Here is a 14,571-nt window from a genome sequence, read left to right as displayed (position 1 = left end):
GTGCAAAAAACAAATAATATATATTTTAAAAGGTGAGGTAGTGTCCAAGAGTTCAATGTTCTTTTAGGAATCGGATGGCAGAGGGGAAGAAGCTGCTCCTGAGTCGCTGAGTGTGTGCCTTCAGGCTTCTGTACCTCCTGCCAGATGGTAACAGTGAGAAAAGGGCATGCCCTGGGTGCTGGAGGTCCTTAATAATGGATGCTGCCTTTCTGAGACACTGCTCCTTGAAGATGTCCCAGGTACTTTGTAGGCTAGTACCCAAGATGAAGCCAACTAAATTTACAACCCACTGCAGCTTCTTTCGGTCCTGTGCAGTAGCCCCACCCCCCTCCCTTACCAATGTGTGATGCAGCCTGTCAGAATGTTCTCCGCAGTACATCTATAGAAGTTATTGAGTGTATTTGTTGACATACCAAGTCTCTTCAAACTCCTAATGAAGTATAGCCACTGTCTTGCCTTCTTTATGACTGCATCAATATGTTGGGATCAGGTTAGATCATCAGAGATCTTGACACCCAGGAACTTGAAACTGCTCACTCTCTCCACTTCTGATCCCTCTGAGGTTTGGTACGTGTTCCTTCGTCTTGCGCTTCCTGAAGGGTAATAATGCGGCTTAGACTGTTTAGGTTCAGTGTTTGTAGATCGTAAATGGAAATTTCTTCAGTTGTGAAAACACAATTCTAATTTTGCCATGGTAACAAAACCAACAAGGATGTTTTGCTTCAGTGCAAAATAGGAGCCCTTCAATTTGACAAAATATATACTGTATATAATTAGTCTTGGGTTACCATATTTATTTGACTTGTATCAGCTGAGGTTTTATTCAAATTATTCACATTATTCTCATAATATTGACTTATTGTTTATTTTGCTGTGGTTCAAGTCATTGAAACAAATTTACATTGCTTTCCCTATTGAAGATAACCTCAGATTATTGCAACTATTAGTAGTAACCCACTCTGAAATTTGCATTTAAATATTTTCCATTCTGATGTTTTAGTATGAAAGATTATATTGTATCTACATATATTAGGTATAGATTACTAATCTGATCAGTTTTTTTGGAGATGAGTATCACTGTTTGTAAAATATTTGTCTCTTTTAGGGCAATTTTAGTAAATTGTTATGATATGTTGAGTCTGTTCTGTCATTTAGTTATGACTGATTTATTTTCTCTCTCAGCCCCATTTTCCTGTCTTTTCACCGTAACCTTTGATGCCCTTACTAATCAAGAACCTATCAACTTCTGTTTTAAATATAGTCTTGACTTGGCCTCCACAGCTGCCTATGGTAATGAATTCTGTAGATTCACCACCCTCTGGCTAAAGAAATTCCTACTTAGCTCTGTTCCAAAGAGATGTATTCAGAGGCTGTATCCTCTGATCAGAGACTGTCCCACTATTGGAAACATCTTCTCCACCTCCACTCCATCTAGGCCTTTTAGTATTCGGTAGGCTCAATGTGGTCACCCTTCATTCTTCTGAACTTCAGTGAATAGAGGTCCAGAGTCACCAAACACTCGTCTATGTCAAACTCTGACAAACTTTCTTGTCTGAGGGATTTGATTCATCTTTGATTGGTAGAAAATTACAGAGCATGTTGGTTCCAAGGGAAACTCCCACTTCACAGATGCAGCACCATTTTGCTACGCCATTAGGGTGCCTGGGGAAGCTGAGAAGAAAATGAATTCTTTAATTTTGTTAAACAAGTTGACAGGTACCTACTCAATATTGACCTAATTGACAAACAAGAGAAAACCTGTAGATGCTGGAACTCAAAGTAACACACACAAAATGCTGGAGGAACTCAGCAGGCCAGGCAGCATCGATTGGGGTGGGGAGAAAGGTAAATAGTTGACATTTTGGGCCAAGACGCTTCATCAGGATGCATCAGGAGTCCCGATGAAGGGTCTCTGCCTGAAACGTCAATTGTTGGACCTAACTGAGCTGGATTCAAGTCACTGCTTAACTGTCCCCTCCCCAGTAACTAGTTTTAGTTTTCTGGGCAGGGTGCAAGGAGTTTCAGAGCAGTAATGTCATGTTGAAGCCTCGAGAACATCTTGAGTCCTACAGTGGAAAGCTGCATGACCTCGGTTGTTGCGCAGACTAGGCCTCATGCCGCGTTATCGCCTGTTGCAGCTGCCCAGGATAGGTGAAGTGGGAGAAGATATGGTCTGGCGTACATGCAGGTTAGAGGCTGTTCTCCCACCCGCTGCCTCCATTGTTAACTTGGTGGAAGACAAGCTGGATTGCATCATTCGTCAGCGACTGCTGTGGTCTTCTTGCCGACAAAATCTATGGACTCAGGGACATGGGTTATATTTGTTTTTTGTGCGACTATGTGTTTACTGCTGTTTTATATGTGCCTTGTGCTGTGTATGACTGTTGTTACTGTGTTTTGCATCTTGGCCCACAGGAACACTGGTTTGTTTGTATTCATGGGTACTCATGTATGGTTCAATGACAATTAAACTTCAACTTGAACTTGACAGAGGGCATGGCTGTAACTTAGAAATCACATATTTTTGGAAATAAAGTTAATCATAGCCTCTGCACTAAAAAAATTAAAAGTATTAAACAAAATAAGTTTAAAACAATCATTGAACTCCCTTACCTTTTCCCATCATTATTAATAATGGAACCTTTTCTAACCCAAGATAGACTGGCTTAGGATAGAACAGGTGAATTCCCAGCATATCTCAGTTAGCATGCCCTATACCTAATTTATGTTCAAGTTAAAGAAATGGTCTAGCATCATCCTTTCATTATTCCCTTCAGCAAAACCTACAACTTACATATTCAGTAGATATCATAGAGCACAGAAACAGGCCTTTTGGTCCATCTAGTCTGTGCATAGCTATTATTCTACCTCGTCCCTGACGTGCTCCTGTACTTATCCAAATTTCTCTGCATCCACCACTTACACTAGCAGCTCATTCCACACTCTCACTACCATCTGAGTAAAGAAGGTCCCCCTCAGGTTCCCCTTAAGTGTTTCAACTTTATTAACTTAACCTTTAACTTATAGCCTCTAGTTCAAGTCTCACCAAACCTTAGCCGGGAAAACGCCTGCTTGTATTTACCCTATTTATACCACTCAATTTTATACACATCTATCAATTCTGCCCTTATTCTCCTATGTTCCAGGGAATAAATCCTAACCTATTCAACCTTTCCCTCTAACTCAGGTTATTAACTTCCAGCAATATCTTCTTAAATTTTCTCTGTACTCTTTTTAATCTTATTGATATCTTTCCTGTAGGTAGGTGACCAAAACAGCATACAATACTCCAAACTAGGCCTCACCAATGTTTATACAACGTCTGAACCCCCGTACTCAGTGCTTTGATTTTGAAGGTCAATGTGCCAAAAGTTCTCTTTATGACCCCATCTACCTGTGATTGTAATCTTGTTATGTTTATAAGATTACAATTTAATTGTAATGTCTTCTACTCTATTGCACTAATTCCAAGTGATTTTAAAAAAACAGCATTTTCTTGACTTGCACTCATTACCCTCAAAAATATGTGCATTCTTGAAGTAATTTGTAATTTTACTGAGTGTTGCTGCAGATACATACACTATCATTGATGTACTTCATGTGGCCTGGTGTCAGGTGGGAGCTATAGGCGTAACACTTATAAAATCTAATTATTTTCTGTTTAAAGGAATATGGTATAAAATGGAAGGCTGTCAAGAAGAAAGGGTGGTAATGTTTTGACATATTTGGAGAATGTGAATAATTAAAGGTTTCAGAGGTGCAATTTAATGTCAGAGAAATGTATACAATATACATTCTGAAATGCTTTTCCTTTGCAACCATTCACGAAAACAGAGAAGTGCCCCAAAGAATGAATGAGTTAAATGTTAGAACCCCAAAGTCCCCCCAGCTCCCCTCCCTCCATCTCCCACGTAAGCAGCAGCAAGCAACAATCCCCCCTCCTCCCACCAGCAAAATAAGAAGCATCGGCACCGGCCACCGAGCACTCAAGTGTGAGCAAAGCCACAGCAAAGGCACAGACTTGCAGTTACCCCAAAGACTACTTGTTCACCCAGTACTTGACATACCACAGGCGCGCGCTCTCTCCCCTCCCTCTCCCCTCCCTCTCTCCCCTCCCTCTCCCCTCCCTAATAAGGATTGATACCTGGAAATATGATGTTGTAGCTATTAGTGAAACATGGTTGCAGGAGGGGTGTGATTGGCAACTAAATATTCCTGGATTTCATTGCTTCAGGTGTGATAGAATCAGAGGGGCAAGAGGGGGAGGTGCTGCATTGCTTATCAGAGAAAATATTACAGTGGTGAAAATAAATCCAAAAGGTTTCTACAGTTATATTAATAGCAAAAAGATAATGAGGGATAAAATTGGTCCCTTAGAGAATCAGAGTGGATGGCTGTGTGCGGAGCCAAAACAGATGGGGGGAGATTTTGAACAATTTCTTTTCTTCGGTGTTCACTAAGGAGAAGGATATTGAATTGTGTAAGGTAAAGAAAACAAGTAGGGTAGTTATGGAAACTATGATGATTAAAGAAGAGGAAGTACTGGCACTTCTAGGGAATATAGAAGTGGATAAGTCTCCGGATCCTGACAGGATATTCCCAAGGACCTTGAGGGAAATTAGTGTGCAAATAGCAGGGGCTCTGACAGGAATATTTCAAATGTCATTAGAAATGGGGATGGTGCTGGAGGATTGGCATATTCTTCATGTTGTTCCATTGTTTAAAAAGTGTTCCAAGTGTCACGAACCCCGTGACGGGTTGAAAAGGACCAGCAGAAATGGAACACACCTGGAGTCTGGCTTACTATAAATTAAGACTATATTACTACAACAAATTAATATCATTAAGCCGGATAATACGATGCAGGTTATAAACTATTTTATATATATATATTAATTGAGTTGATGCTAAAGTTGGCAGCTTTAGTTGCTCTTGCTTCCGAAGTCTTCAGAGTCACTTGGTGTGACCCCCTACACAGACACAGATGGACAGCCCTCCTGGGGAACGGTCTACTAACCCACAACATGGGTTCACCACCAGCAGACCCCCACAGGCAAGCTCTTACCCGCACTGGTAATTACAGGTCGAAATTAATTGGTCCGTGGCCTCCCCGCTCGTGGTGGTCTTAAACTCCACCAGTGGTTTCTTGGGTAGCTTCCGCAGTTCCCTCGTGTCATGCCTCCTCTGCCTTATCAGACAAAATGATCAACTTTTATAATCCATCCGAAATTCCAACTGTCCGTTAGCTCAACCACTCTGAGCTGTTACCATGGTGACTTAGCTCATGTGTCAGCTGGCGCCGTACTCTTTCTCTCTCAAGGCCACAATTAAAAGTGTTATCAAAACAAAGTCCTCTCTGTCTTATAATTGCCCCCTTGTTCATTAGACTGCTGAATTTTCTAGCAGTTTCTCACCTGCGTGACACAAGAGTAAACCTAACAATTATCGGCCAGTGAGTTTGACGTCAATGGTGGGTAAATTGATGGAAAGTATTCTTAGAGATGGTATATATAATTATCTGGATAGACAGGGTCTGATTAGGAACAGTCAACATGGACTTGTGCGTGGAAGGTCACATTTGACAAATCTTACTGAATTTTTTGAAGAGGTTACTAGGAAAGTTGACGAGGGTAAAGAGGTGGATGTTGTCTATATGGACTTCAGTAAGGCCTTTGACAAGGTTCCACAGGGAAGGTTAGTTAGGAAGGTTCAATCGTTAGGTATTAATATTGAAGTAGTAAAATGGATTCAGCAGTGGCTGGATGGGAGATGCTAGAAAGTAGTGGTGGATAATTGTTTGTCAGATTGGAGGCTGGTGACTAGTGGTGTACCTCAGGGATCTGTACTGGGTCCAATGTCTGTCATATACATTAATGATCTGGATGATGGGGTGGTAAATTGGATGAGTAAGTATGCAGATGATACTAAGATAGGTGGAGTTGTAGATAATGAAGTAGGTTTTCAAAGCTTGCAGAGAGATTTAGGCCCATTAGAAGAGTGGGCTGAAAGATGGCAGATGGAGTTTAATGCTGATAAATGTGAGGTGCTACATTTTGGTAGGACTAATCAAAATAGGACATACATGGTAAATGGTAGGGCATTGAAGAATGCAGTGGAACAGAGGGGTCTAGGAATAATGGTGCATAGTTCCCTGAAGGTGGAATCTCATGTGGATAGGGTGGTGAAGAAAGCTTTTGGTATGCTGGCCTTTATAAATCAGAGCATTGAGTATAGGAGTTGGGATGTAATGCTGAAATTGTACAAGGCATTGGTAAGGCCAAATTTGGAATATTGTGTACAGTTCTGGTTACCGAATTATAGGAAAGATGTCAACAAAATTGAGAGAGTACAGATAAGATTTACTGGAATGTTACCTGGGTTTCATCTCCTGAGTTACAGAGAAAGGTTGAACAAGTTGGGTCTTTATTCTTTGGAGCATAGAAGATTGAGGGGGGACTTGATAGAGGTATTTAAAATTATGAGGGGGATAGATAGAGTTGATGTGGGTAGGCTTTTTCCATTGAGAGTGGGGGAGATTCCAACAAGAGGACATGAGTTGAGAGTTAAAGGGCAAAAGTTTAGGGGTTACGTGAGGGGGAACTTCTTTACTCAGAGAGTGGTAGCTGTGTGGAACAAGCTTCCAGCAGAAGTCGTTGAGGCAGGTTTGATGTTGTCATTTAAAGTTAAACAGGACAGCTATATGGACAGGAAAGGAATAGAGGGTTATGGGCTGAGTGCAGGTCAGTGGGACTAGGTGAGAATAAGAGTTCGGCACAGACTAGAAGGGCCGAGATGGCCTGTTTCCGTGCTATAATTGTTATATGGTTTAGCGCCATCATCACTCCACTCCGCCTCCGAAACTGTTTGTGTTGACAAACTCTGTTTGACCCTGTTTCATTTGCAATCCATGATAGCTCCATGATCTTTTGACCTGCAAAAGTCTTCAATTGTTCTGTGCAGATGGCTGCAAATAAGGTTCAAGGCAGTAATTGAGTCAAAGGCATGTGGCAGTGTCATAAAATGCAAGAGTAAAGCAAAGCTGATTTCTTTATTAGTGGAGTTCATTCTTTCAATTACTCCCTCCTGTCTTTTCCAGATAAAAAAATATTGACCAGATTATGCCATTTTACATTTGCAGCTCATGATAATTTTTAGTAAACGTACACAAAATTAACATAATCACAATTTGGTACTGTTATTTAATATTATGTCAAAAAAATCATTTTGGCTTTTTTGTTTCCCCTCAGAGCACTTCTCATTAAAGTACAGTACATTTATCAGCAGGGCTACAAGGATGATTTGTGACTCTCGGTCCCAAACAATGCAGCATACAAAGCCAAACCACCCTGTCCAAATACAACTTTTATTTCCTTATTTCAGGTCTTTTATTTTCTTTAGAGGTACAACACGGAACAGGCCCTTCTAGCCTAATAAGTGGTGCAGCCCAGCAACCCACCTGTTTAACATTAGCCTAAATCACTGGACAAATGTGTGAAGTGGTACACTTTGGAAGGACAAACTCCAAGGCAGAGTGCAAAGTAAATGGCAGGATACTTGGAAGTGTGGAGGAGCAGAGGGATCTGGGGGTACATGTCCACAGATCCCTGAAAGTTGCCTCACAGGCAAATAGGGTAGTTAAGAAAACTTATGGAGTGTTAGCTTTCATAAGTCGAGGGATAGAGTTTAAGAGTCGCGGGGTAATGATGCAGCTCTATAAAACTCTGGTTAGGCCACACTTGGAGTACTGTGTCCAGTTCTGGTTGCCTCACAATGGAAGCATTGGAAAGAGTACAGAGGAGATTTACCAGGATGCTGCCTGGTTTAGAGAGTATGCATTATGATCAGAGATTAAGGGAGCTCGGGCTTTACTCTTTGGAGAGAAGGAGGATGAGAGGAGACATGATAGAGGTGTACAAGATATTAAGAGGAATAGAGTGGATAGCCAGTGCCTCTTCCCCAGGGCACCACTGCTCAATACAAGAGGACATGGCTTTAAGGTAAGGGGTGGGAAGTTCAAGGGGGATATTAGAGGAAGGCTTTTCACCCAGAGAATGGTTGGTGCATGGAATGCACTGCCTGAGTCAGTGGTGGAGGCAGATACACTAGTGAAATTTAAGAGACTACTGGACAGGTTTATGGAGGAATTTAAGGTGGGGGGTTATATGGGAGGCAGGGTTTGAGGGTCGGCACAACATTGTGGGCCGAAGGGCCTGTACTGTGCTGTACTGTTCTATGTTCTATGTTCTAAATATTTAAAGACTTCCCCGGTAATGCTCCCCAACTCTTCCTCCGCTACATTGACGATTGCACTGGTGGTGTTTCCTGCACCCCTGCTGAACACATCAATTTTATTAACTTTCACCCTGTCCTTAAATTCACTTGGTCCATTTCTGACACTTCCCTCTTTCAATCTCTCTAACTCCATCCCTGGAGACAAACTGTCAACTGACATATTTTATAAACCTACAGATTCCCATGGTTATCTTGATTATACCTATTTCCACCCTATTCCCTGTGAAAGTGCTGTTCCCTTTACTCAGTCCCTTCACCTCCACTGCATTTGTTCCCAAGATGCGACCTTCCTTTCCAGGACATCAGCAATGTCTTTCTCCTTCAGAAAACTGTGTTACCCTTCCCCCACCATTGTTGCTGCCCTCACCTACATCTCCTCCATTTCCCAAGCGTCTGCACTCACCCCATCTTTCCGCCGCTTTAACAGTTGGAGTTCCTCTTGTCATCCTTATTTGCCATTCCACGAGCCTCCACATCCAACACATCATCCTACGTAACTTCTGCCAGATGGATCATACCACTACACATATCTTTACCTACCCACTACCATGCCCCCCCCCCCACGCTTTCTACAGGGACAGCTCCCTCGGGTGATTCTCTTGTCCATTTGTCCCTACCAACTAATTTCTCTCCTAGCACTTAACCCTGCAAGCGGTCCGAGTGCTACACAATCCATTCACCACCTCCCTCACTTTCATTCAGGGCCCCAAGCAGTCCTTCCAAGTGAGGCAACACTTCACCTGCGAATCCTCTCGGGTCATCTATTGTGTCCGTGCTCCCAGTGCTGACTCATCTACATTGGTGGGACCCTGTCATTAGTGGGGGACTGCTTCATCAAGCACCTCCGCTCCATCCACAGAAAGTGAAACTTCCCGGTGGCCAAACATTTTAATCCCCATTCCCATTCTAACATGTCAGTCCATGATTCCCTCTTGTGCCAAGATGAGACCACCCTCAGGATGGAGGAGCAACACTTTAAATTCTGTCTGGGTAGCCTCCAACCTGATAGCATGAATATTGATTTCTCCTTCCAGTAACTTTTTTCCCTCCCCCTCCCCTCTTCTTCTATTCCACACTCTAGCCTTCTACTTCTTCTCACCTGCCTATCACTTCCCCATGGGTCCCTTCCTCCTTCCCTTTCTCCTATCGTCCACTCTCCTCTCCTATCAGATTCCTTCTCCAGCCCTTTACCTTTCCCATGCATTTGGCTTCAGCTATTACATTCTAGCTTGCCCTCTTTCCTCTCCCCCCCACCTTTTTATTCTAGCATCTTACCCGCTTCTATTTCAGTCCAGAAGAAGAGTTTTGGCCCAAAACATTGACTGTTCATTCAATTCCATAGATGCTGAGTTTCTCCAGCATTTTATGTGTGTGTTGCTCAGGATTTCCAGCACCTGCATTCTTTCTTGTGTTTATTTTTACTGGTGTTGTCTCATTTGTTCATAACTGAACATCAGATGCAAATATTAACATGCATGGATAGTATATATTAGTGTGATTACCATGCTCATTGGAAGCTCATAGTCAAACATGCTGCACTTCCTTTCGGGGGGATAGAGCTACCGACTGAAGAAGGTGAGTGGCTGCCATGTGCCTTCAACCAACTGTTCGTGCACATTACCCGCAGCATAGTCTGAAGCATCAGTATTAATGGCTATGGATGTGCTGGGGAACGATCGCGCCAGTCGGGTCACATTAAAAGGAGCTCGTTTGGTATCATGTCTGCTGACCAGTCAAGGACATGATTAGGGGTATTGCCGTTAAGAACTCTATACAGGGGAAGCATAGGTTCAGTAACTTGCACAATGAAGCAGTGATAGAAGTTCACTGTACCTGAAAACTCCTGTAGCTTTTTTGTTGTGTGGAATAGTGGGAAATCCACAATAGCAGCTATTTTTGATGTGAGGGGCTTTGGACCTTTTGTGGAGATGCAATGGCCAAGGAAGTCATGGTTGACAATAAAAACTGGCATTTACCAGGGTTAATAATCAAACCATGTTAGCTTAAACACTTGAAAAGTGTGCAGAGATCAGATTTGGATGCACTCGTGACAAGTATATCATCCAGGTAAACAAAAAGGAAGTCTAAGTCTTTAAATACAGAGTCCATCAGCTGTTGGAAAGTCTGTGCTGCATTTTTCAGCCGGAACAGCATGCACAGAAACTCAGAGGCCAAATGGGTTATCATTGCCATTTTGGGAATGTCCTCCGAATACGCAGGGACCTGACGATAGCCCCTAACTAAATCAACTTTGGAAATAATTATCTTTCCGACCAAACTTGCCAAAAAGTCTTGGATGTGTGGGACCGGGTACTGATCGGGGGTGGTGACCTCATTAAAGCGTCCGTAGTCGCCACATGGGCAGCAATCACCATCAGGCTTAGAGACCATTTGGAGGGGTGAAGCCCAGGGGCTATTCGACCAGCGTACAATGCTGAGTCTTTCCATGTTGGCAAACAGCCTTCGTGGTTGTCAGCTTTTCTGGGTCCAGTCTACGTGCATGGACATGGACTGGCAGGCCAATTGTGGGAGTGTAGGCTTGGTGAAGTTTGAGAATTTGCCCAGCAGTTGAGTAAACTCACATGCTGTGGTGCATCTATTCGACAGTCATTATGGGGAGCAAGTGGTTAAGACGTTGGTCTAGTGATCTGAAGGTTGCTAGTTCGAGCCTTGACTGAGGCAGCGTGTTGAGCAAGGCACTTAACCACACATTGCTCTGCGATGACACCGGTGCCAAGCTGTATCAGCCCTAGTGCCCTTCCCTTGGACAACATCAGTGGCGTGGAGAGGGGAGACTTGCAACATGGGCAACTGCTGGTCTTCCATACAACCTTGCCCAAACCTACGCCCTGGAAACCTTCCAAGGCGCAAATCCATGGTCTCATGAGACTAACAGGTGCCTATAATGTGGGGAGCAGGGTAGTGACCCAAAGACCTTAAGAACCATAAGCCGGTGTTCTTAAGATTGACTAACAGTCCTTGTGCACATAGAAAATCTTCACTGAGCAGAGGTCTAACCACTTTAGCCAGGATGTAGTCCCATGTTTAACATGGCCCATTGAAGCAGAGCATCACCCATCATGTCCCATAAGTTTTGGATCCTGCTGCCTTTACAGTGAGATTTTGTTGATCTTTGCCTTCTTATCAATAGGTGATGCCGGCAGCACACTCACTTGAGTATCCGTGTCACACAGGAAGCGTCACCCTGCAAAGGTGTCTGTAATGAACTGTAGATGTCCCTGGCAGCTGGAACCCATGGTATGCACAGGCCTCTGATGTCCCAATGCGCTGGCACTGTCAAAGCTGCAAGGTGGTCGGCACACCAAAGCAAACATGGTAAAAACACAGACCTGGTGTTGTCTGTTTGGACGCCTCGCTGACCAGGCATATTGAGGCAGGGAAAGGTGGAAGGATTATGCACCTCTGCCTGTCTGAATTTAGATGTCTGCCATTTTAGCAAGCTCCCTATAGTCTTTTATGGTGCATTAGCGAGGACTCTGTGAACTTGATCACGCACTTGCTGCATGAAGGGTTCTTTAAAAATAAAACAAGGTTGGTGATTTCCCAGCAGAGACAATATGTGGTCCATTAGCTCCGATGGGTTAGCATTGCCAATGCCAGGCAAGGAGCCAACTGTTTGGTGTGCTCAGTGACAATCCAAAAGTCTGTAAAAGGTAAGTTTTAAGCAGTCGGTCTTTATTGTGTTCAGTCTGGTGTTCATATAGACTTGCCACTCTCGCAGCTGTGGAGTTTCTGAGCAACCCTACCACATATAAATGTTTGGTGTTACTGGCGGAGAATTCCCACAGCGTGATTTAGGCCTTGGCTTGTACAACCAAGCAAATGGCATTTTTCTCCCAAAACTCCTACAGTTTCAAAGCGACTGCGTTGGCCGCTATGTTCAATAACTCTAGAATTGTCCTAGAGCTTTGGGGACACTGGTGTAGGTTTTCACAAATAAAACGAAGTGAGGTGTTTTATGTTTAAGAAAAATTGTAGCAGCTTATTTATTGTACTCCAAAACATGAGCACAAAGTGCAGTAACTGTACTTCATGTAATTACATCATCACATCAGACCAACCTCTTAAAGTGAACCCAACTCAATGTCAGTCGTGAATTGTGTACATTTCCACCAATTACATTATCCTATGTGCAGACTGTCGTACTATGTCCAGGTTGCTAAGTATACAAATCTCTGAAGAAGATGTAAAGACTTCAGGGAGATAAGTGTAGAAACAGTGAATGGCAGAAGGACATTGCAAATTGAATATCATATGGGAAAAGTGTGAGGTCATCCATTTTAATGAAATGAGATAGAGCACTTCCTAAATAGAAATTAAAAGGTGCTCATATTCAAATGAATTAAGATCTTCTCATATACAAATCTTTGAAAATTGACATGCAGGTTCAGAAAACAAAGATATTTTGACCTTTATTACAAGAGTATTTGTGTGGAAGAGTAAAGCCATTCGACCTCAATTGTTGCATCTGGAATATTGTGTTCTGATTGGGTACTCTACCTTAAGAAGGGTAAACTTACAACAAAGGAGAGACACTGAAGATTCTCTGATTAATTTTTGGGTAGAGGGTCTGCTGTATGAAGAGATTTTAAGCAGACTGGGATTAGAGTTCAGAAGAATCAAGGGATGTTACTTTGAAAAGTGTATAACTCTAATGTTTGTCAGGGTAGATGAGGGGTGGATGTTTCCTCTGGTTGGGGTGAACAGAGCCAGGCATCACAGCCTCAAAATGAAGTATCAGACTTTATCTCAAAATAAGATATTCAGGACAGAGACAAGAAGAAATCCTGCATTCATCCGTAGGATAAAAATATAGGGTGAAATTCTCTACCCATGAAGGTTGTTGGGGCTTATTTACTATGTACTGTATATGAATAATGATATTTATGTGGGTTTTGGAACTAAGGTAAAATATCAGCTTCTGTTTCTATTTGTTATGATTTTTGTGTAAGATAAGGAGATTAAGTGTCTGCAGTCTTCATTATCCAATCCTTGTGCAGTGATACTCACAGAAACCAAATAAAAATGTGATTTGCTTCCAAAGTTTCACAAAATTCAAAATTCTAGGTATATCAAGAAAAGGTCAGAAAGGACTTTTACTGTTTCTCTAAGGCTTCCATCTGGCATATATGTATAATTAAACATAAGATGAACCCAGATAGAAATTCCAGATGGCTAGTGTTTGATGAAAACTGTGAAATTCAGTTAACAAGTTTACAAATTATTTAAGAGGATATTGTGAATGGGCTTATCAACACTCTAATGTGTTCAAATGCTATTTTGGGCTGTCAACTTAATATGCAATTAGTTTCACATTTTCACAGTCACAAAAATCTGCTCTGGATTTCAACTGTGCACTACAGCAAAATATGAAAAAAGAGGAATTGTAAATGTGCAACTTTAATTTAAAACTTAATATCTTTTTTGAAGGAGTATACAGTAAGTTCCTCTTATTTTTTGTATTCCTACTGTGTTGGGTCTATACCTAAATTAATAATAGCTGTCAAAGTACTTCATAAATTTGTTATGTTGTCATGTAGGTCTGAACCATCTGGCACCTGGACAGCAAAGGACTGTGACCTTGTTGACCGAAATACCACGCATGTCCGATGTCAGTGCTCACAGCTTGGGATCTTTGGGGTTCTAATGGATAGCTCAAATCGTGAGGTAAGCACTATTAACAAACTAATAGTTGTTCTATTTTGAAAACTTTGAGCTGCAGAACAGAACATTGATTTATGACAACAGTTTATTGACAAAATGTTCACCTCTGGATAACTTATTGTTAAATGCCAGGGTTAAGCAAGCAGTAGAATTGGACGGTATGCTTATAGAAAGTAGATTTCCAGCCGTGTGTTTTTTTTCTTTCCTTGGGTAAATATATAACTTACCTTGCCATTTTGGTTTCAGAAGACTAAGACATATTTGGATTTTTTCTTTCTTCATTTTATTGGAAATAAACATCAAGGGCAGGACCAGTATTTATTGTCCAATTCTTTAACTGCTTTTGAGAAGGTGGTGTGAACTACCATGGTGAACCACTGCAAAGCCTGTGCTGGCACACTGGACAAGAAATTACAAATACTAAATTTTTAAAAATCTGCTGAGTCTCAGGATAAGACATTGCAAACTGGATGTATATGATTCAGAGTTTGTGTTCGAAAGAATGTATCAGTTTTTCCAACATGGTGGCACATGCTACCAAAAGGGAAAAAATGAGAAATTTTGATCATAGAATAGTGAGAGCAATATATTCAG

At 42.0% G+C, this 14,571-nt stretch overlaps 1 protein-coding gene across 1 annotated transcript in view; it reads left to right on the top strand.

Annotated features, from left to right (window-relative positions):
* celsr3 (cadherin, EGF LAG seven-pass G-type receptor 3) overlaps positions 1 to 14,571 on the top strand; it is a 359,789-nt gene that overhangs the window by 286,322 nt on the left and 58,896 nt on the right. The window contains exon 23 of the mRNA XM_072280082.1: positions 13,854 to 13,980. Coding sequence (XP_072136183.1) covers positions 13,854 to 13,980 — 127 coding nt within the window. The remainder of the gene's footprint in view (positions 1 to 13,853; positions 13,981 to 14,571) is intronic.

This window comes from Mobula birostris, chromosome 16, assembly GCF_030028105.1.
Source record: "Mobula birostris isolate sMobBir1 chromosome 16, sMobBir1.hap1, whole genome shotgun sequence".
In the NCBI taxonomy this organism is placed as follows: domain Eukaryota; kingdom Metazoa; phylum Chordata; class Chondrichthyes; order Myliobatiformes; family Myliobatidae; genus Mobula; species Mobula birostris.
The sequence above is the reverse complement of the archived record's forward strand: the minus strand, read 5'-3'. Positions and strand labels throughout refer to the sequence as shown.